The 23,632-nt window shown below is 52.6% G+C and overlaps 1 protein-coding gene across 1 annotated transcript; it reads right to left on the bottom strand.

Annotated features, from left to right (window-relative positions):
- Window positions 1–3,012: 3,012 nt before the first annotated feature.
- On the bottom strand, window positions 3,013–20,345 carry wdr46 (WD repeat domain 46; the record flags this gene model as incomplete). Its single annotated transcript, XM_055630589.1, has 9 exons — window positions 20,304–20,345; window positions 17,042–17,122; window positions 15,801–15,913; window positions 14,128–14,215; window positions 12,608–12,669; window positions 11,486–11,590; window positions 8,278–8,428; window positions 6,432–6,567; window positions 3,013–3,112 (listed from the first exon to the last, which is right to left on the bottom strand). Coding segments are annotated over exons 1-9 (857 nt in total), but the record flags the coding sequence as incomplete, so codon positions are not given.
- Between the last annotated feature and the right edge of the window lie 3,287 nt (window positions 20,346–23,632).

Here is a 23,632-nt window from a genome sequence, read left to right as displayed (position 1 = left end):
TCTGTAATCCACAATTTGAGATCTGTAAAGAAAAAAAATCACATGTGGTTTATTGGTTTTTAAAGGTTGCGTCAGATTTTTTAATAAAGGCCATTTTGGTTTCACCATGTAGAAATTACAGCTGTGTTTATACATATTCCCCCTATTTCAGGGCACCATAATGTTTGGGACACATGGCTTCACAGCATTTGTAATTGCTCAGGTGTGTTTAAATGCCTCCTTAATGCAGGTACAAGAGAGCTCTCAGCACCTTGTCTTTCCTCCAGTCTTTCCGTCACCTTTGGAAACTTTTATTGCTGTTTATCAACATGAGGACCAAAGTTGTGCCAATGAAAGTCAAAAAAGCCATTATGAGACTGAGAAACAAGAATAAAACTGTTAGAGACATCAGCTAAACCTTAGACTTACCAAAATCAACTGTTTGGAACATCATTACGAACAAAGAGCACTGGTGAGCTTACTAATCGCAAACGAACTGGCAGGCCAAGGAAGACCTCCACAGCTGATTACAGAAGAATTTTCTCTATAATAAAGAAAAATCCCCAAACATCTGTCCGACAGATCAGAAACACTCTTCAGGAGTCAATGACCACTGTCCGCAGAAGACCTCATGAACAGAAATACAGAGGCTACACTGCAAGATGCAAACCATTGGTTAGCCGCAAAAGAAAAAATAGGATGGCCAGGTTACAGTTTGCCAAGAAGTACTTAAAAGAGGAACCACAGTTCTGGAAAAAGGTCTTGTGGACAGATGAGACGAAGATTAACTTATGTCAGAGTGATGGCAAGAGCAAAGTGTGGAGGAGAGAAGGAACTGCCCAAGATCCAAAGCATACCACCTCATCTGTGAAAGACGGTGGTGGGGGTGTTATGGCCTGGGCATGTATGGCTGCTAAAGGTACTGGCTCACTTATCTTCATTAATGATACAACTGCTGATGGTAGTAGCATGATGAATTCTGAAGTGTATAGACACGTCCTATCTGCTCAATTTTCAAAGCTAAAAATGGTCAATTCTTGAATGGCCAAGTCAATCACCCGACCTGAACCCAATTGAGCACGCCTTTTATAAGCTGAAGAGAAAACTGAAGGGAACTAGCCTCCGAAACATGCATAAGCTAAAGATGGCTGCAATACAGGCCTGGCAGAGCATCACCAGAGAAGACACCCAGCAACTGGTGATGTCCATGAATCACAGACTTCAAGCAGTCATTGCATGCAAAGGATATGCAACAAAATACTAAACATGACTACTTTCATTTACATGACATTGCTGTATCCCAAACATTATGGTGCCCTGAAATGGGGAGACTATGTATAAACGCTGCTGTAATTTCTACACGGTGAAACCAAAATGTATAAAAACGGCCTTTATTTAAATCTGACAATGTGCACTTTAACCATGTGATTTTTTTTCTATTACAAATCTCAAATTGTAGAGTACAGAGGCAAATAAATCAATGACGGGTCTTTGTCCCAAACATTATGGAGGGCACTGATTGGTGATGATCAGCCATGATCACATTGAATGGCGGTGCTGGCTCGAAGGGCCAAATGGCCTCCTCCTGCACCTATTGCCGATTATAGCTCTTGGGGTGAAAGGAATAAAGGGTTAGAAACATAGAAAATAGGTGCAGGAGTAGACCTTGCGACCCTTCGAGCCTGCACCACCAATCAATATGATCATGGCTGATCATCCAACTCAGTATCCTGTACCTGCCTTCTCTCCATACCCCGTGATCCCTTTAGCCACAAGGGCCACATCTAATTCCCTCTTAAATATAGCCAATGAACTGGCCTCAACTACCTTCTGTGCCAGAGAATTCCAGAGATTCACCACTCTCTGTGTGAAAAATGTTTTTCTCATCTCGGTCCTAAAAGATTTCCCCCTTATCCTTAAACTGTAACCCCTTGTTCTGGACTTCCACAACATCGGGAACAATCTTCCTGCATCTAGCCTGTCCAACCCCTTAAGAATTTTGTAAGTTTCTATATAATCCCCTCTCAATCTCCTAAATTCTAGAGAGTATAAACCAAGTCTATCCAGTCTTTCTTCATAAGACAGTCCTGACATCCCAGGAATCAGTCTGGTGAACCTTCTCTGCACTCCCTCTATGGCAATAATGTCCTTCCTCAGATTTGGAGACCAAAACTGTATGCAATACTCCAGGAGTGGTCTCACCAAGACCCTGTACAACTGCAGTAGAACCTCCCTGCTCCTATACTCAAATCCTTTTGCTATGAAAGCTAACATACCATTTGCTTTCTTCACTGCCTGCTGCACCTACATGCCTACTTTCAATGACTGGTGTACCATGACACCCAGGTCTCGCTGCATCTCCCCTTTTCCTAGTGGCCACCATTTAGATAATAGTCTGCTTTCCTGTTTTTGCCACCAAATGGCCTCCTCCTGCACCTATTGCCTATTATAGCTCTTGGGGTGAAAGGAATAAAGGGTTAGAAACATAGAAAATAGGTGCAGGAGTAGAGGCCATTCGACCCTTCGAGCCTGCACCGCCAATCAATATGATCATGGCTGATCATCCAACTCAGTATCCTGTACCTGCCTTCTCTCCATACCCCCTGATCCCTTTAGCTACAAGGGCCACATCTAACACCCTCTTAAATATAGCCAATGAACTGGCCTCAACTACCTTCTGTGCCAGATAATTCCAGAGATTCACCACTCTCTGTGTGAACAATGTTTTTCTCATCTCAGTCCTAAAAGATTTCCCCCTTATCCTTAAACTGTGACCCCTTGTTCTGGACATCCCCAACATCGGGAACAACCTTCCTGCATCCAGCCTGTCCAACCCCTTAAGAATTTTGTAAGTTTCTAAAAGATCTCCCCTCAATCTTCTAAATTCTAGCGAGTACACGCTGAGTCTATCCAGTCTTTCTTCATATGAAAGTCCTGACATCACAGGATATGGGGAGAAAGCAGGAACGGGGTACTGATTTTAGACAATCAGCCAAGATGATATCACTTCCGCCTCTCCCCCCCCCTACTCACAAGCCACTCTTGTCCACTGCGACGGCCCGGACCCCTCCTTTGTGACAAAGCATCTTCACCAGCGGCTCCTTCACATTGGGACTCCACAGCGTCACCGTACCTGGGCAAGGGGGGAGAGGGGGGTTAACGGGGTTAACGTTGAGGTGGGGGGGGGGGGGGGGGGGTTAACTTGAGATGGGGGGGGGGGGGGGGGGGGGGGGGCAGCGGGCGAGTTGCTGCTTCACAGAGACTCGGGTTCGATCCCGACCACGGGTGCTGTCTGTACGGAGTTTGCACGTTGTCCCTACGTGGGTTTCCTCCAGCAGTCCAAAGCCGTGCAGGTGTGAAGGTTAGTTGGTTTGGTGTCAATGTAAAACTTGTCCCTAGTGCGTGTGTAGTGTTAGTGTAGTGTTAGTGTGCGGGGATCACGGGTCAGCACGTACTCGGTGGGCCGAAGGGCCTGTTTCCGCGCTGTATCTCTAAACTGAACTAAACTCTGAAGGGTCTCAACCCGAAACGTCACCTATTCCTTCGCTCCATAAATGCTGCCTCACCCGACCCGCTGAGATTCCCCAGCATTTTTGTCTACCTTAAACTAAATGCCGTGAGGTGGCAACATCGTGAGGGGGGGCAGCGGATGGGGGGGGGGGGGGGGGGGGGGAGGGGACGGGGGGAAAGAGGAGGGGGGGGGGGCAGTCTGGGGTCAGATGGGAGCGGGGAGAGTCGAGGGGTCACTGAGTGGAGGGAGGAGGAATGGGCATCATAGTGATAGTGTGGAAACAGGCCCTTCAGCCCAACTCGCCCACACAGGGCAACATGTCCCAGTTGCACCAATCACACCTATAACCATATAACAATTACAGCACGGAAACAGGCCATCTCGGCCCTACAAGTCCGTGCCGAACAACTTTTTTTCCCTTAGTCCCACCTGCCTGCACTCATACCATAACCCTCCACCTGCGTGCCCTTGGTCCATATCCCTCCACACCTGTCCTGTCCATGTACCTGTCTAAATGTTTCTTAAACATTGGGATAGTCCCAGCCACAACTACCTCCTCTGGCAGCTCGTTCCTTACGCCAACCACCCTCTGTGTGAAAAAGTCACCCTTCAAATTCCTATTAAATCATTTCCCCTTCACCTTGAACCTATGTCCTCTGGTCCTCAATTCCCCTACTCTGGGCAAGAGACTCCGTGCATCTACCCGATCTATTCCTCTCATGATTTTGCACACCTTTATAAGTTCTCCCCTCATCCTCCTGCGCTCCATGGAATAGAGACCCATCATACTCAACCTCTCCCTATAGCTCACACCCTCTAGTCCTGGCAACATCCTCTCTGAACCCTTTCCAGCTTGACAATATCTTTCCTACAACACGGTGCCCAGAACTGAACACAATATTCTAAATGCGGTCTCACCAACGTCTTATACACCTGCAACATGACCTCCCAACTTCTAGGCTCAATATTGGGACTGATGAAGGCCAATGTGCCAAAGCCTTGTTGACCACCTTGTCTACCGGCTACTCGGCCTTCAAGGAACCATGCACCTGTACTCCGAGATCCCTCTGCTCTACAACACTACCCAGAGGCCGACCATTCACTGTGTAGGTCCTGCCCTTGTTCGACGTCCCAAAATGCAACACCTCACACTTCTCTGTATTAAACTCCATCAACCATTCCTCCGCCCACCTGGCCAATCGATCCAGACCCTGCTGCAATCGTTCACAATCGTCTTCACTATCTGCAAAACCACTCACTTCTGTATCATCAGCAAACTTTCTAATCTTGCCCTGTATGTTCTCATCCAAATCATTGATGTAGATGACAGACAGTAACGGGCCCAGCACCCAACCCTGAGGCACACCACTAGTCACAGGCCCCCAGTCTGAGAAGCAACCTTCCACCATCACCCTCTGCTTCCTACCATGGAGCCAATTTTCTATCCATTCAGCTATCTCTCCTTGGATCCCACGCGATCTAACCTTCCAGAGCAGCCGACCATGCGGATCGGAACCTTGTCGAACGCCTCACTGAAGTCCATGTACACCACATCTACATGGTCACATCTTCAATACACAATCAGATTTGTGAGACACGACCTCCCTCGTACAAAAACCATGCTGACTGTCCCTAATCAGCCCTTGCCCATCCAAATGCCCGTACATCCTATCCCTCACAACACTCTCCAGTAACTTTCCAACTACAGAAGTTAAGTTCACCGGCCTATAGTTCCCAGCATTTCCCCTGCAGCCCTTCTTGAAAAGAGGCACAACATTGGCCACCCTCCTGTCTTCCGGCACCTCTCTTGTATTCAAAGAGGGTGGAGGGGTGACATTTGGGGATGAGTGAAGGGAGAGAGGAGAGTGGGGGTGAGTCTAGGGTCAATGAGGGGAGAGAGGAGAGTGGAGGAGAGTCTGGAGTCAATGAGGGGGGAGAGGAGAGTGGAGGAGAGTCTGGAGTCAATGAGGGTAGAGAGGAGAGTCTGGGGTCAATGAGGGGGGAGAGGAGAGGAGAGTGGAGGAGTCTGAAGTAACTGAGGGGGGAGAGGAGAGTCTGGGGTCAATGAGGGGGAGAGGAGAGTCTGGGGTCAATGAGGGGAGAGGAGAGTCTGGGGTCAATGAGGGGGGAGAGGAGAGTCTGGGGTCAATGAGGGGGGAGGAGAGAGAGTCTGGGGTCAATGAGGGGGAGAGGAGAGTGGGGGAGTGTCTGGGGTCAATGAGGAGAGAGAGGAGAGTCTGGGGTCAATGAGGGGGGAGAGAAGAGAGTCTGGGGTCAATGAGGGGGGGAGAGGAGAGTCTGGGGTCAATGAGGGGGGAGAGGAGAGGAGAGTCTGGGGTCAATGAGGGGGGAGAGGAGAGTCTGGGGTCAATGAGGGGGGAGAGAGGAGAATCTGGGGTCAATGAGGGGGGAGTGGAGAGTCTGGGGTCAATGAGGGGGGAGAGGAGAGTCTGGGGTCAATGAGGGGGAGAGGAGAGTCTGGGGTCAATGAGGGGGGGGAGTGGAGAGTCTGGGGGTCAATGAGGGGGGAGAGGAGAGTCTGGGGTCAATGAGGGGGGAGTGGAGAGTCTGGGGTCAATGAGGGGGGAGAGGAGAGTCTGGGGGTCAATGAGGGGGGAGTGGAGAGTCTGGGGTCAATGAGGGGGGAGAGGAGAGAGAAGTCTGGGGTCAATGAGGGGGGGGAGAGGAGAATCTGGGGTCAATGAGGGGGGAGAGGAGAGTGGAGGAGAGTCTGGGGTCAATGAGGGGGGAGAGGAGAGTGGGGAAGGCATTTGAGCGGATGCTTGTGGAAGTGGGGGGGGGTGGGGTGAGGGAGTGCGGTGCCCTCGCTGACCACTGACCACTGCCCAGTACCCACTGTCTGGAGTGACCGGTGCCCGCACTGTACGCAGTGACCAGTGCCCACACTGTCCGGAGTGACTGGTGCCCACCTCCCTCTTACCCTGTGGGTGCCCCAGGTGGACGATGCCGTTGTGAGGGTTGTGGGTCATCACATCCAGTCGACCGGCCTTGGTGCAGATGGCGGCCACCTCCTTGCCCACCGAGATATCCAAGTACTGCAGGAACCCTGGCGCACTCTGCACCATCACGGTGGTGGGGGGGGGGGGGGGGGGGGGGGACAGGATGGGGGCACACAGGGGGCATGGAGCACACGGGCAAGACACACGTGGGGAACAGGGCACAGAGGGATGACGGGACACAGGGCAAGCACGGGATCACACGCAGCACGCACACGGGGGTGGCGCGCGGACAGAGGAATCGTGGGGGATGGGGGGTGCACAGGGAGGGGGTCACGAACACGGACAAGAAGCACACGGGGGGGGGGGGGGAGGGTGGGAGAACAAGCAGGGGGTGGGGGGGACACACACACATACGCGTACACACACACAACGCAAAAAAAAAACCACGCACAAACACGCACAAATCACAAACACACACAAACACGCACAAACACACAAACACGCACAAACACACACATACGATACGGGCAGAGATCCCAAATGCGAAGTTCAGGTGTGGAGGAGAGGAACATGTGTCACACGCAGGGAACACGATGTGGAGAACACGCAGGCAGTCGTATACACACGGAGCACACAGTCCACACACGGGTGGACAACATGGACATGTGGCACAGAACACACACACACACACACACACATGGATGGGGTGAGGGTGGGGAAGAGAGAGACACAGAGAGAACGTTAAATCATTCACCGACCAGCAGGGGACGTACCGTGGGTGAGTGAGTGAGTGAGTGAGTGAGTGAGTGAGTGAGTGAGTGAGTGAGTGAGTGTGAGTGGGTGGGTGAGTGAAGTGAGAGCGGGTGAGTGAAGAGTGAGTGACAGTGAGTGAGTGAGGGAGAGTGAGTGAGTGAGTGGGTGGGTGAGTGAGTGAGTGGGTGAGTGAGAGAGTGAGTGAGTGAGTGCTGCCGCTGCGTGAGTGAGTGAGTGAGTGGGTGAGTGAGTGAGTGAGTGAGTGAGTGGGTGAGTGAGTGAGTGAGTGAGTGGGTGAGTGAGTGAGTGAGTGAGTGAGTGAGTGAGTGAGTGAGTGAGTGAGTGAGTGAGTGAGTGAGTGAGTGAGTGAGTGAGTGAGTGAGTGAGTGAGTGAGGAGTGAGTGAGTGAGTGAGTGAGTGAGTGAGTGAGTGAGTGAGTGGGGGAGTGAGTGAGTGAGTGAGTGAGTGGGTGGGTGAGTGAGTGAGTGAGTGAGTGAGTGAGTGAGTGAGTGAGTGGGTGGGGGAGTGAGTGAGTGAGTGAGTGAGTGAGTGAGTGAGTGAGTGAGTGAGTGAGTGAGTGAGTGAGTGAGTGAGTGAGTGAGTGAGTGAGTGAGTGAGTGGGTGAGTGAGTGAGTGGGTGAGTGAGTGAGTGAGTGGGTGGGTGAGGGAGTGAGTGAGTGAGTGAGTGAGTGAGTGAGTGAGTGAGTGAGTGAGTGAGTGAGTGAGTGAGTGAGTGAGTGAGTGAGTGAGTGAGTGAGTGGGTGAGTGAGTGAGTGAGTGAGTGAGTGAGTGAGTGAGTGAGTGGGTGAGTGGGTGAGTGAGTGAGTAGGTGAGTGAGTGAGTGAGTGAGTGGGTGGGTGAGTGAGTGAGTGAGTGAGTGAGTGAGTGAGTGGGTGGGGGTGAGTGAGTGAGTGAGTGAGTGAGTGAGTGAGTGAGTGAGTGAGTGAGTGAGTGAGTGAGTGAGTGAGTGAGGGAGTGAGTGAGTGAGTGAGTGAGTGAGTGAGTGAGTGAGTGAGTGAGTGAGTGAGTGAGTGAGTGAGTGAGTGAGGGGCAGCGAGGGCTGGAGGAACTCACGCAGGTTGCCAGCAGGAAGTGGTAGGGGAGGAACTCCATGCGGAGGACATCGTTGAACTTCTTCACGCAGTGCAGCTCGATGCCCTGGTTGTCGTAGATGTGCAGCCACTTCTTCTGCGCCACCGCAAACATGGTCTCCGTGTGAAGCCACCTGAGACACACAACACAACGCACAACGTGAGGTGGGTCAGGCACGCACCTGCCAGGGCAGCGGGTGGAGCGCGCACAGGGGGGCAGTTGTCCCACGGAGATAGTCTGATACACTGGACCCACAGATATACAGCAGGGCTCGAAATTAGCTGTTGCCTGGGTGCCAATGGCAATCTACAGTCCCACGGGGCAAACTAAAAGCCATGCCATGCGCCGCCCTGGAGCTAGAGTAACTCCCTGGAGAAACTTGCTTCTTGGTTTCCTGGTCCTCCAAAAATATTCCAAATGGAATTTAAACTGGTGGTCCCACCACCACCAAAGTCCAAACTCTGAAAAATAACAGCCTATTGCATTTTAACTGTTTATTTATTGTGTGTATATATATATGGTCCATATAGACACACTGAACTTTTATCTCCTGTTCTGTATTATGTTTACATATTGTGTTGTGCTGCAGCTAGCAAGAATTTCATTGTCCCATCTGGGACACATGACAATAAAACTCTCTTGACTCTTGACTTGGACTTAAGCAAAAAAGAGCCACCTTAAATGTAGTTGCGTCTGGTTGGGTAACTATAGTAGGGTGAAGACTATTCCATGCTTTAATTGTGCGGGGGAACCCCACGGAGCAGCCAGCATGTCTGGATAGAAGAAATTGGGTGACGTTTCGGGAAGAGACCCTTCTTTAGATTTCCTCTGGTTTTAATGTTTTTAGTTTAATTTAAAGATACAGCGTGGAAACAGGCCCTTCGACCCACCGAGTCCACGCCGACCACCAATCACCCGTACACCAGTTCTATGCCACACATTAGCGACGCAAGTCAAAAGTCAAGAGTGTTTTATTCTCTCACGTTCCAGTTAGAACAATGAAATCCTTACTCGCAGCAGCACAACAGAATATGTAAACATAGTACTGTAAACAATGTTATAAACCAGAAAACTAAACTCCATACAGACAGCACCCATATTCAGGATCATTTACGGGTCACTGACAATTTTAGGCAGCAACTTTATGGCCAATGTACTGCCCCATAGTCTTGAACTGAATTAAAACATACATTAGCAGTAAAGGCGGACATAGCGTCACTTAGAGATTTAGGACTGAAAATGGAGTTTCTTTTTTTTTCAGTAACCAAAGTTATCAACGTATAATTTTGTGTGTGTTGGAAAATAAAATATAGTGGCACAGCAGGTGGCCTTGCTGCCTCACATGCCAGAGATCTGTGTTCGATCCTGTTCTCGGGCACTGTCTGTGTTGGATTTGCACATTCTCCCTGCAAGCGTGTGCGTTTCCTCCCACATCCCAAAGACGCATTGGCTTTCTAGGTTAACTTGTCTCTGTAAAATTGCCCCGAATGTGCAGGGAGTGGGTGAGGAAAGTGGGAGAACAGAACTTGTGTGAATGGGTAGACAAAACTGTTGGAGAAACTCAGCAGGTGAGGCAGCATCTATGGAGTGAAGGGAATAGGCGACGTTTTGGGTCGAGATTCTTCTTCAGACTGATGTGAGGGTGAGGGGGGGAGAGAAAAAAGGAAGAGGCAGAGACAGTGGGCTGAGTGAGACCTGGGAAGCGGAGGAGAAAGCAGGGACTACCTGAAATTGGAGGTCAATGTTCATACTACCCAAGCAAAATATGACATGTTGCTCCAATTTACGAAGGTGGGCATCACTCTGGCCATGGAGGAGGCCCAGGACAGAAAGGTTGGATTCGGAATGGGAGGGGGAGTTGAAGTGCTGAGCCACCGGAAGATCAGGTTGGTTGTTGCAAACCGAGCGGAGGTGTTGGGCGAAGCGATCGCCAAGCCTACGCTTGGTCTCACCGATGTAGGGCAGCTGAGACCTGGAGCAGCGGATGCAATAGATGAGGTTGAAGGAGGTGCAGGTGAACCTCTGCCGCACCTGGAAAGACTGCTTGGGTCCTTGAATGGAGTCAAGGAGAGAGGTAAAGCGACAAGTGTAGCATTCCCTGCGGTTGCAAGGGAAAGTGCCAGGAGAGAGGGTGGTTTGGGTGGGAAGGGACAAATTGACCAGGGAGTTACGGAGGGAGCGGTCTCTGCAGAAAGCCGACAGGGGAGAAGATGGGAAGATGTGGCCATTGGTGGGGATCCCGTTGGTAGACAAAGCTGGAGAAAATCAGCGGGTGAGGCAGCATCTATGGAGCGAAGGAATAGGCGACGTTTCGGGTCGAGACCCTTCTTCAGACTGATGTCGGGAGGGATGGGGGCGGGAAAATGAAAAGAAGAGGCGGAGACAGTAGGCCGTGGGAGAGCTGGGAATGGGAGGGGAAGAAGGGAGAAAGCAAGGACTACCTGAAATTGGAGAAGCCAATGTTCATACCCAAGCAAAATATGAGGTGCTGTTCCTCCAATATGCAGTGGGACTCACTCTGGCCATGGAGGAGGCCCAGGACAGAAAGGTTGGCTTTGGAATGAGAGGAGGGAGTTGGAGTGCTGAGCCACCAGGAGATCAGGTTGGTTATTGCGGACTGAGTGGAGGGGCCTGGGCTTGGTCTCACCGAAGTTGATCATACGCTGAATAATCCAACCAGATTTTTGTTTGGAAGTGGAAAGAGACAATAGAAATTGCATTAATTGCAACGTGTAAAAAGAGTTGAGATACTGTATTGTAATTTTGCTGCATGTCATTGTGGTATATCTCATGTCTTGATTGGTGAATATGTTCAGTTTGCGACTTTATTTGAAGCAGAAATAATATGTGAATGCTTCATTGACCATAATTCCGACTGGTTACTATGCACTTCGTCCGAGCACATTATAGCACGGGTCATGCAAGCTGTCTTAAATGACCACCTAAACTGTCATTTGGCAACCTAAAAAGCTGCCGTGGCTGCCCGGCTGGCAACAGGGAAAAAAAGTTAAGTGAAAGCCCTGTATAGTCCGATACAGTGGACCCACGGAGATACAGACTGCAGTAGTACAGTGTACAACAGGGTGGATGAACTGGACTGCAGTAGTACAGTGTACAACAGGGTGGATGGGAGGGAGGGAGGGAGGGAGGGAGGGAGGGAGGGAGGGAGGGAGGGAGGGAGGGGACATACCGAATGTCGTTGACCCGTTCCATGACGTTCATCTCACACAGCAGTCGTTTGGTGTGCCAGTCTAAAGCCGCCACATGTCCACGACGCCCAGCCAGGAGCAGGTGCCTGGGGAGAGAGAAGAGTGGGAGAGAAAGTGGGGGGGGGGGGGGGGGGGGGGGAAGAGAGACACTCGTTCTAATCAAGAATCTCTCGATCTCTGCTTTAAAAATATCCACTGACGGCCTCCACAGGCAAATAATCCCACAGATTCATCACCACTCTGACTAAAGAAATTCCTCCTCATCTTCCTGAAAACTGCCCAACGCATCACCGGTTCCTCGCTCCCCTCCATTGAGTCTGTCCAAAGCAAGCGATGTCTGCGGAGGACGCTCAGCATCGCCAAGGACCGCTCTCACCCCAACCACAGACCGTTTACCCTCCTCCCATCCGGGAGGCGCTACAGGTCTCTCCGTTGCCGGACCAGCAGGTCCAGGAACAGCTTCTTCCCTGCGGCTGTTACATTACTTAACTCTGCACCTTGGTGATTGACAGTCACCCCCCTCCCCCGGACACTCCTTCCCCCAGAAAAATTGCACTACTGCTAATGTATGTACATATATATATATTTTACTGTTCCATTATTCTATGTTGGCTCTTCTGGGTGAGATGCGAACTGCATTTCGTTGTCTCTGTACTGTACACTGCACAATGACAACAAAGATTGAATCTGAATCTACATCCTTTAATTGTGATGCCGTGCCCTCTGGTCCTGGACTCTCCCAGTGGAAACATCGTCTCCACATCCACTCTGTCCAGGCCTTTCACAGTTCAGCACGTTTCTAACCTCCACGCGAGTGCAGGCCCGCGCCGTCAAACGCTCACCGTACGTCGACCCACCCATTCCCGGGACCGTTCTCACCAACCTCCTCCGTACCCTCTCCGGGGCCAGCACACGACCCTTCCTCGGATGTGGGGCCCAAAACATCTCCACAGTGGCCGGGAGACTTTGGGGAATTCCACCGGCGGTAATCGCTGGCCCCACTCTCCCAGACACTCCTTGTTTATCCCTCTCCACCCCAACACCCAACCCCCCCTTCCCTCCCCCTCCCCCGGCTCAGGTTGCCCCCCCCCCCCAACCCTCACCTTCCGTTCCGAGTGTAGTTTATTCTGTACGGGCCGAACTGAGGAAGGTCCAGGTTGAAGTACTGCGGGCAAAGGCAGGAGGTGAGAGTTATAGGGCGGAAACAGGCACTTCAGCCCACCGGGTCCGCACCGACCAGCGATCCCCGCACACTAACACTATCCTACACACACACACACACACACACACACGGGACAATTTTAAATTTACCAAGCCAATTAATCTATAAAGCCGCACATCTTTGGAGTGTGGGATGAAACCGGAAGATCTTGGAGAAAACCCACACAGGTCACGGGGAGAACATACAAACTCCGTGCAGACAGCACCCGTAGTATGGATCGAACGCGGGTCTCTGGCGCTCTAAGGCAGCAACTCTACATATGATTATTAAGGGACACGCTAGAGGCAGGAAACATGTTCCCAATGTTGGGGGAGTCCAGAACCAGGGGCCATAGTTTAAGAGTAAGTGGTGAGCCATTTAGAACGGTGATGAGGAAACACTTTTTCACACAGAGAGTTGTGAATGTGTGGAATTCTCTGCCTCAGAGGGTGGTGGAGGCTGGGGCTCTGTATGCTTTCAAGATAGAGTTAGATAGAGCTCTTAAAGATAGCGGAGTGAAGGCAGGAACGGGGTACTGATTGTGGATGATCAGCCATGATCACATTGAATGGCGGTGCTGGCACAAAGGGCCGAATGGCCTCTACTCCTGCATCTGTTGTCTATTGTCTACCGCTGCGCCACTGTGCTGGCAAACACTCATCACACGTCACCCCAAGCACCCCCCAGGATCATTCTCATCAACCTCCTCTGGACCCTCTCCAGAGCCAATAGACAATATTGGCTCTGGAGAAGGTCCAGAGGGGGGAGGGGAGGGAAGAGGAGGGGAGGAGGGGGGAGGGGAGGGAGGAAATGGGAGTGAGGGAGGGGTGGGAAGTGAAGGGAGGGAGTGGGGGAGAAGGGGAGGGGGACTGGTGGGGAGTGCGTGAAGTGGTGAGGTGGGGGGGAAGGGAGAGGGGAGGGGGGGGGGGGGGTTTGAGATGAGTGAGACGGGTGGGGAGGTGAGGTGATGGGAAAGGGGAGAGGAGATGAGGTAGGAAGAGGGGAGGGGGAGAGATTGAGGTGGTGAGGAGGGGGAAGGGGAGGGGATGGAGGAGGGGGGGAGATGGTGTCAGGGAAGGGGGAGGGAGGGGGAGTGGAGAAGGGGGGCGAGGGGGGGGAAGGAGGGGAGGGGGGGGTGAGAAGGGGGGAGGGGATGGGTGGGGAGGGGGAAAGGGAGTGGGGACGAAGGGGAGGAGGAGGGGGTAGGGGGGGGGGGGTAGTGGGGGAGGGGAGTGGACGGGTGGGGAGGTGAGGTGAGGGGAAAGGGAGGGGAGAGTGCGGAGAGGAGATGAGGTGGGAAGGGGGAGGGGGAGAGAGATTGGGGTGGCGAGGAGGGGGAGGGGAATGGATGCGTGGGGAGGGGAGTGGAGGAGATAGTGGGAAGGTGAGGGGGTGGGGGGTAGAGGGGGGTGTGAGACCCACCTTGGCACTGCTGGTGATGTCGACCACAGAGGCAATGTCCTGTTGCAGGATCGTGCAAGTGTCCTCACCCTCATCCGCTTCCAGGAACCTGGAGATGGAGGAGCAGAGAGGTGGGGTGAGGGGAGGAGGAACACTCCCTCAGTACCGCCCCTCCCAGTGCTGTACCTACATGCTTACTTTCAGTGACTGATGTACAAGGACACCCAGGTCTCATTGCACTTCCCCTTTTCCTAATCTGACACCATATAACCATATAACAATTACAGCACGGAAACAGGCCATCTCGGCCCTTCAAGTCCGTGCCGAACACTTATTTTCCCCTAGTCCCATCTACCTGCACTCAGACCATAACCCTCCATTCCTTTCCCGTCCATATACCCATCCAATTTATTTTTAAATGATAAAATAGAACCTGCCCCCACCACTTCCACTGGAAGCTCATTCCACACAGCTACCACTCTCTGAGTAAAGTTCCCCCTCATGTTACCCCTAAACTTCTGTCCCTTAATTCTCAAGTCATGTCCTCTTTTTTGAATCTTCCCATCTACTCTCAATGGGAAAAGCTTGTCCACGTCAACTCTGTCTATCCCTCTCATCATTTTAAAGATCTCTATCAAGTCCCCCCTTGATCTTCTGCGCTCCAAAGAATAAAGACCTAACTTGTTCAACCTTTCTCCGTAAATTAGTTGCTGAAACCCAGGCAACATTATAGTAAATCTCCTCTGCACTCTCTCTATTTTGTTGACATCCTTCCTATAATTAGGCGACCAAGATTGTACACCATACTCCAGAATTGGCCTCACCAATGCCTTGTACAATTTTAACATTACACCCCAACTTCTATACTCAAATTCAGATAATAATCTGCCTTCTTGTTCTTGCCACCAAAGTGGATAACCTCACATTTATCCACATTATACTGCATCTTCCCACTCACCCAACCTATCCAAGTCACCCTGCAGCTTCAAAGCATCCTCATTGCAGTTCACACTGACACCCAGCTTTGTGTTATCCACAAACTTGGAAATGTTACACTTAATTGCTTTGTGTAAATCGTTAATATATATATACATAGGTGCACATATATATGTGTACACACTGAACGTTTTGTCTCACATTTATAATATCATTTGCAGTCCACCATGTTTACAGATTCTATTGTGCTGAAGCATGTAAGCATGTCATTATTTTATCTGGGACATCGGCCAATAAAACAACATCTTGCCTCTCACCCGTGTGTGTGTGCGTGTGTGTGTGAGTGAGCACCTGCGTGTGTGTTCATGTGTGTGGTGAGCACCTGCGTGTGTGTTCATGTGTGTGGGTGTGTGAGTGTGTGAGTGAGCGCGTGCGTGTGCATTTTCATATGTGTGGGCATGCAGGTGTGTGTGTGTTGGTGTGAGTGCGTGTGAGTGAGTACGTGTGTATTCATGTGCGTGTGTTCGTGCCTGTGCGTGTGTGTGCGTGTGTGCATGTGTGTGTGTGCGTGCATGTGTGTGTGTGAGGACGTGTGTGTGTGTGAGCGTGTGTGAGTGAGTGTGTGAGTACGTGTGTGTGTTTGCGTGTGCACGCGTGTGTGTGTGTGCGTGTGTGAGTACGTGTGTGTGTGTGAGTGTGTGAGTACGTGTGTGTGTGTGTTTGCGTGTGCACGCGTGTGTGCGTGTGAATGATCTTACCCTGCCTCCTCTGGCAGTAGTTGGTCTGATCGCGCTGCCAGCCTCTGTGCGTACTTGCTCAGCTTGTCCGCCTGCTGCAGCCGGCTCTTCGCCCTGCGGTTCTCCAGCTCGCTCTGCCGGAGGAAGCAACCAGCGGTCAGGCCCGGTTAGAGCCGGCACCGCCCCTACCCCCCCACCGCAGCACCGCGCCACACACCCCCTCATCCTGGCAGCTGAATATCTCCAACGCCCATCCAGAGAAGAAGACAAGTGGTGGTGAGCGAATGCCAGGAAAAACTAGGATTAGAGGTATGTTTGGTGAATGAAATTTATCAAGCACTTGTTAGCAGAGAACGGTGAGGGTGAGAGAAAGAGGAGAAGAGTAGCAAAGGCAGGCCAAGGAACTATAGACCAATGAGCCTAACATCAGTTGTGCAAACGTTTGTGAGAAGAGAGAATTTATCTGCATTTGTTTCGTTTAGAGATACAGCAGGAAAACAGGTCCTTTGGCCCACAGAGTCCGTGCCGACCAGCGATCCCCGCACATTAATGCTCCCCTCCACACACTAGGGATAACTAATGGGGCAATGGGGTCTCAGCCCCGTTTGGGGTTAGCAATGGTGTTAGACAAGGGGGAATTTTGTCCCCAGTCCTTTTTAATCTTTATATGGATGATCTGCCCAAACAATTGAAAGCCTGTAACACTGGGTGCATGATTGGTAATATTTTAGTGAACCATATTATGTATGCAGATGATCTTGTGATCTTTAGTCCATCTAGCGCTGGCCTGTCTCCAGCAGCTCCTTACTATATGTTCTGTGTATGGTGTGGAACATGACATTAAATATAATGCTAGTAAGACTGTAGAACCAAAGATTCTAAAATTCTAAATGTCTAAAATTTCCTGATTTTAAATTGTCTGACAATAATCTTAGTAATAATCTTAGGGGAGAGAGGGAAGGGGGAGAGGGAGAGGGGGAGGAGGGAGAGAGAGAGAGGAGGGGAGAGGGAGTGGAAGAAGGGGATGGGGAAGAGGAATTTGAGGGAGGCAAGTGGATTTGAGAGGGGGAGAAGGGGAATGGGGGGGGAGAAGGGGGTAGGGGGAGAGAGGGGAAAGGGGGGATTTGAGAGGGGGAGGAGGAGAAGGGGGAGGGGAAGAAGAGGAAAAAGGGAAGGGGGTGGGTTAGTGGAAACCCGAGGAAACTCCTCTCCATGCTCCACTGTTGCCTCCCCCCCTCCCCCCCCTCCCGAACACCACTCACCGCCGGGATGTCCCGCCCTCGCTTGTACTTCAGCAGCCGTCCCTCTGGGAGAGTGGCCGGTCGAGAGAAAGGGTCCAACTTCTGAGGAGAGAGCACGGGGTGAGTAGTGAAGTCCGGAGGTGCCCCACTGTACACCCCCTCCCCACCCCTTCACTGAGAGGCGGGAGAGTGCAAGAAATGCCCCCCTCCCTCCTCGAGCCCTTCCGCCCACACCCCTCCCTCACTCCGGCCTTACATTTCACCCCCCGCCCCCATTTCATCTTTCCTCATCTGACAGCCTCGTCTCCTTCTCACCTCCAACCTCCCTTCGTCACTTACTCCACTCACCCGTATCCACCCATCACGTTCACTTTATTTTGCACCAGCCTAGCTTAGAGATAATGCCAAAAGGAACTGCAGCGGGTATACACTGAAGAAAGGCGCAGAGTGCTGGAGTAACTCAGAGGGTCAGGCAGCATCTGTGGAGAACATGGATAGGTGACCTTTCTGGTCAGGTCTGAAGAAGGCTCCCGACCCGAAACGTCACCCATTCCTTCTTCTCCACAGATAGAAACATAGAAAATAGGTGCAGGAGTAGGCCATTTGGCCCTTCAAGCCTGCACCGCAATTCAATATGATCATGGCTGATCATCCAACTCAGTATCCTGTACCTGCCTTCTCTCCATGCCCCCTGATCCCTTTAGCCACAAGGGCCACATCTAACTCCTTCTTAAATATAGCCAATGAACTGGCCTCAACTACATTCTGAGGCAGAAAATTCCACAGATTCACCACTCTCTGTGTGAAAAATGTTTTTCTCATCTCGGTCCTAAAAGACTTCCCCCTTATCCTTAAACTGTGACCCCTTGTTCTGGACTTCCCCAACATCAGGAACAATCTTCCTGCATCTAGCCTGTCCAACCCCATAAGAATTTTAAGGAGATCGAAGATCCCCCCACAATCGTCTAAATTCTAGCGAGTACAAGCCGATGCTGCCTGATCCGCTGAGTTACTCCAGCACTTTGCGTCCATCTTCTACCCATCACCCGCCAGGCCTGATACCATCTGCACCTCTCTTTTCCAGCTTTCTTCCTCCCCCATCTGTCTGCAGATGGACCTCAAACCAAAACGTTGTCTGTCCATTCCCTCCACAGATGCTGCCCGGCCCGCTGAGTTACTCCAGCACTTTGCGTTCAGCTCAAGATACCATCTTACAGGTATCAGAGGTTATGGGGCGATGGGGTTAGGAGGCAGAGATGGATCAGCCACGATTGAATGGCAGAGTAGACTTGATGGGCTGAATGGCCTAATTCTGCTCCTATCACTTATGACCTGCAGTCTCTTGTGTCTCCCTCTACAATTCACTCTCTGTACCCCAATTTCCTCGCCTGTGTCCCCCTCCCCCCCCCCCCTCGGTTCCCCTCTTCCCCCCATTCCCTCAGTGCCCGAGGCGTCTCTACTCACCCCCGACAGTGCCCCCCTGCTGCGGCCCCGGGCCGTCGGTCCCCTAGGAGTCTGGGTGTGGGGGGGTCTGTGAGCGGTGGCCCGTCCCCGAGCCCCCCGCCTCGCCCCCCCGCCACGTCCTGCCGCATCGCCCTTCGTCTCGGGCTCGGCCCCCCAATAGCCCCTCCGCTTCTGAAAGTAACGTGGTAGCATCAGCCTCCCACCCAGTGCCTGCATTCACCCTTCCTCACCCCCCACACCACCCCTCCAAATCCCTTGTCTCCCACTCCTCTTCCTCCAACCCAGCCCTCCTCCTTGTCCCCAATTCCTCCTCTCCCCATCCACCTACTTTCCATCCGTCCTTTCCCTCCTACCCCCACTGTACATAATTCCCACACCCAAGTGCTTTCCCCCTCCCATTTATCCCTTCCCCACCCCATCCTTTTTCTCACCCCTCTCTCCCATCCATCCCCCCTCCTCCACCAACCTCCCAAAACATTTCCCCATCCTCTCCTCTTCCTCATGTCCCTCCTTCTCTCCCATACCCTCCACACTCCCTCACCTCCTTCCCCCAGTCAAGCTCCTTCTCTCTCCACCCACCAGCTCTCCCTCCTGTCTCTCCCTCTCTCTCCTCTGCGTGTGCGTCTCTCCTCCTCTCCCCCTCCCCTGTGTCTCGCCTCTCCTCTCTCACCCTCACCATCCTTCCCTCCCTCCTCTCCCTCCCCCCTTCCCCTCTCATCTTCCCACCCTCTCCCTCTCCCTCCTCATCCTCTCTCTCTCCCCCTCACTCTCCTCTCCCACCTTCCTTTCCCTTCCTCTTCCCTCTTCCCCCTCCCTCCCTCCCCCCTCTCTCTCAATCTCACCACCTTCCCTGTCATTCTCTCTCTCCCTTCCCAACCCCCCCTCTCTTTCCTCTCACCTCCCCTCCCGTGTCTCTCCCCGTCCTCCCTCCCCGTTCCTCTCTCCTCTTTCCTCTCTCACATTCTCCCCCCCCCCTCTCAGTTCTCTCCCCCACCCTCTCTATCCCTCACCTTCTTCCCCCACCCTGTCTCTCTCCCCCTCACCTTGTTTCTCCCCCATACTCTTCTCTCCCAGACTCTCTTCTCTCTCTCCCCCAGACTCTCTCTCTCCCCCACACACACACTCTCTCTCTCTCCCTCTCTCTCACTCTCTCTCCCTCACTTTCTCTCACACCCCCTCCCTCACCCAGACTCTCTCTCTCTCTCTCTCTCCCACATTCCCCCTCTCTCTCTCTCTCTATCTCTCTATCTCTCTCTCTCTCTCTCTCTCTCTCTCTCTCTCTCTCTCTCTCTTTCTCTCTCCCACACACACACTCCCTCTCTCCCCACACACTCCCTCTCTTTCTCTCTCTCCACACACTCCCTCTCTTTCTCTCTCTCCACACACACACTCTCTCACTCACCCCTCTTCCCCTCGCCGCCATCTTGTCCACGCTCTCACCGCGCGGGTCCGCGGCACCAATAAAGTTTGTTGAAGCCTCGGCCTCGTCTCCGGGGCAACGGGGCCTAGACGGCCCGGCTCATCCTCACTACTAGCCGCTCTCTCCCCCTCTCACACTCTCCCTCCAGACTCACATACTCTCTATCTCTCCCAGGCCGCTCTCTCTACGTTCTCCCTCCTCCCCCTCTCTTCTCTCTCCCCACACACTCTCTCTCTCTCTCCCCACTCTCTCTCTCCCCACCATTCTCTCTCTCCCCACACTCTCCCTCACTCCTGTCTCTCTCTCCCCACAGCTCACTAGGGGCTCTCCCCTCTCTTCTCTTTCTCCTATATCTCTCTCTCTCTGCAGCACTCCACACTCTCTCTCTCTCTCACTCACCCCTCTGCCCCTCGCCGCCATCTTGTCCACGCTCTCACCGCGCGGTGTGGTCCGCGGCACCAATAAAGTTTGTTGAAGCCTCGGCCTCGTCTCCGGGGCAACGGGGCCTAGACGGCCCGGCTCATCCTCACTACTAGCCGCTCGGCCCGTCCTCTCACTCCTAGCCCCTGCCCGCGTTGATGAACCCGCCCCGGGGGGGGGGGATGCCCAGGCCGCTCGGCCCGTCCTGTCCCTGCTAGCCCCTGCCCCAGAGGGACGGGTGGGAACCCTGGCCGCTCGGCCAGTCCTGCCTCTACTAGCCCCAGAGCCTTCACCTCGGGGCTGGGATCAAGTACCCTCTGCAGCACCCATGGGTGGGGGTGGGACTGTGTGTGTGGGTGTCTGCAGCACCCAGGGGTGGCGGTGGGACTGTGTGTGTGTCTGCACCCATGGGTGGGAGTGGGACTGTGTGTGTGTGTGTCTGCAGCACCCATGGGTGGGGGAGGGACCATGTGTGTGTGTGTGTGTCTGCAGCACCCATGGGTGGGGGTGGGACCGTGTGTGTGTGTCTGCAGCACCCATGGGTGGGGGGACTGTGGTGTGTGTGTCTGCAGCACCCATGTGTGGGACTGTGTGTGTGTCAGCACCCATGGGTGGGAGAGGGACTGTGTGTGTGTGTCTGCACCAGTGGGTGGGAGAGGGACCGTGTGTGTGTGTGTCTGCAGCACCCATGGGTGGGAGGGGGACCATGTGTGTGTGTGTCTGCAGCACCCATGGGTGGGAGTGGGACCGTGTGTGTGTGTGTGTGTGCAGCACCCATGGGTGGGGGTGGGACCGGTGTGTGAGTGTCTGCAGCAGCACCCATGGGTGGGGGTGGGGACGTGTGTGTGTGTGTGTGTGTGTCTGCAGCACCCATGGGTGGGGGGGGGACTGGTGTGTGTGTGTGTCTGCAGCACCCATAGGTGGGAGAGGGACCGTGTGTGTGTGTGTGTCTGCAGCACCCATAGGGTGGGAGAGGGGTGGGTGGTGGGAGAGGGACCATGTGTGTGTGTGTGTCTGCAGCACCCATGGGTGGGGGTGGGACCATGTATGTGTGTGTGTCTGCAGCACCCATGGGTGGGAGTGGGACCACGTATGTGTGTGTCTGCAGTAAGTGTTCGGGTGTCAGGGGCCACGGCAGGAGAATGGGATTAGCAGGGAGCGATAAATCAGCCATGATTGAATGACGGAGTAGACTCGATGGGCCGAATGGCCTAATTCTGCTGTGTCGGAAGGAACTGCAAATGCTGGTTTACACTGAAGATAGCCACAAAAAGCTGGAGTAACTCAGCGGGACAAGCAGAATCTCTGGACAAAATGGACAGATGACTTTTTGGGTCGAGACCTGTTGTGAGAGAAATGAAACTTTCACTACTCGTAATGAACTTAACTTTATTTAAGCTTTAAGCAACTTATTTCTTTAATGCATAAACTCAGAAACGTCTGGCAAACATGGCTGATTCCGCAGGCTTTTCCCGCCCAAAATACTTCGCACATGCGCACACTCCGGAAATGTCCTGCGCATGCGCACACACTAGAAGAGCTCCGCACATGCGCCCACTTCATTCTCCCGTCCTATTTATAAGTTGAGACGGTCGGGAGGTTTAATACGTCTTGATGACCGTCGCAACACTGGAGCCTCAGGAGATACCGGTGTTTCAATAGCTGGGGGTAGATATATTGCTTGGTCATCAACTTCACTCATATTGTTATTTAGATTTTCAATTTTAAAATTTCTTGTAAAAGTTTCCATAGAGGATGCTGGAAGTATTGGAGGAAATTCCCGATTAGTGTTATCAGGAAGTGACGGAGCTGATGAAGAAGATGGACATGGTGCAAGGTCACGAAGTGAGACAGTTGACTGACGTCCATCTCGATACTTGATAGTTGCATAAGAAGGGTTGACATCAGTCAGTTCAAACTTCACCAACAAAAGGTTCATTCTTATTTAATCGGACATACCGACGAAGCAACACAGGCCCAGGGCTCGTCAACCATGATGGCAGAGAAGTACCACTAGAAGAACGCCGTTTGAAGTTAAAGAACCGCTCGTGTGGAGTAGTATTTTTTTATTTTTATGAAACGACTTTTATTCAAAAAAATAAAATAAACAGAGTATTAACACAATCAAAGACTGCCTATGTTGACAGTTTACAAACAAACGATCATCAAAATAATATAACGTCAACCTTATCAACAAAACACTCGACCTCCAACGGCGACCAGCATTCACGGAAGGCCTCCAAAGTCCCCATGGACACCGCGTGTTTCATCTCCAGGGACAGGCGGGCACGGACGTAGACCCAGAAAAAGCTCAAGCAATTTAAAAAACACTTAAACAAAATTATCAAATTAAAATATTAACATTTTAATCTATAATATATTCAACCTCCTGTGGTGACCAGCGTCCACAGAAGGCCTCCAAAGTCCCCATGGACACCGCGTGCTCCTTTTCTAGGGACACGAGCTCGGACGTAACCCCGGAAACGGGACAGGCAGCCGACCGCTGTGCGGCCATCGACTGCCCGCTGCCTGGACCCGCGAATGGCCATCTTGGCCAGGCCCAGGAGCAGACCAACAGGGAGACTCCCCTCCTCCCTCCCATCCATCGCCCCTCTGTACCGGGTGCCCATAAATTAATAGCGTCGGACTAAAATGTAGTTAAAACTTGAGGAGCAGCCCTTTCAGATACTCGAACAGTGGCTGCAACCTCTCACACTCTATGTACAAATGGAACACGGTCTCTTCCTCACCGCAGAAATGACAAGCAGGGGAAGAGTCCGTGAACCGGCTCAAATACCTATTACAGGCCACGGCTTTGTGCAACTCTCTCCACCCCAGGTCCCCGATGTAAAGGGGGGAGGACTCCCTTGTAGAGAGACCTCCACGGTGGACCGCTCCCCTCGTCAGGTGTTAACACGGAGCGCCAGGGTGTGTCTGGACGGAAGACGAGGGCGAGGAAGTGGAGAGTGTGCAAGAGCAGCCTGTACAGTACGCGCCTCTCCGCGTCACAGAACGGCACGCTGGGCATCTCGGAAAGGCGGCTCATGTTGCATGGGGCCGGCTCTTGGGGGGGGGACCCGGGCCGTGGGCCCTATGAACAATTCCGACTGGGTGGGGGTAAGCTTGTCCGGAATCGCTGCATGCACACGCCTCTCCTCGACACCCACCATCACAGCCACGACACCCCCCTCCCCCTGAGGAGCAGGGCCCTGGCTGAAGGTGACCAAATTCCTGGCCTTCAGGAGGTCACGGTAAAAGCCAGGCAACTCCCGCCTATCCCACCTAGCGCGTCGACTCACGCCCGCTAC

Source organism: Leucoraja erinacea, unplaced genomic scaffold (assembly GCF_028641065.1).
Source record: "Leucoraja erinacea ecotype New England unplaced genomic scaffold, Leri_hhj_1 Leri_446S, whole genome shotgun sequence".
Lineage (NCBI taxonomy): Eukaryota > Metazoa > Chordata > Chondrichthyes > Rajiformes > Rajidae > Leucoraja > Leucoraja erinaceus.
The sequence above is the reverse complement of the archived record's forward strand: the minus strand, read 5'-3'. Positions and strand labels throughout refer to the sequence as shown.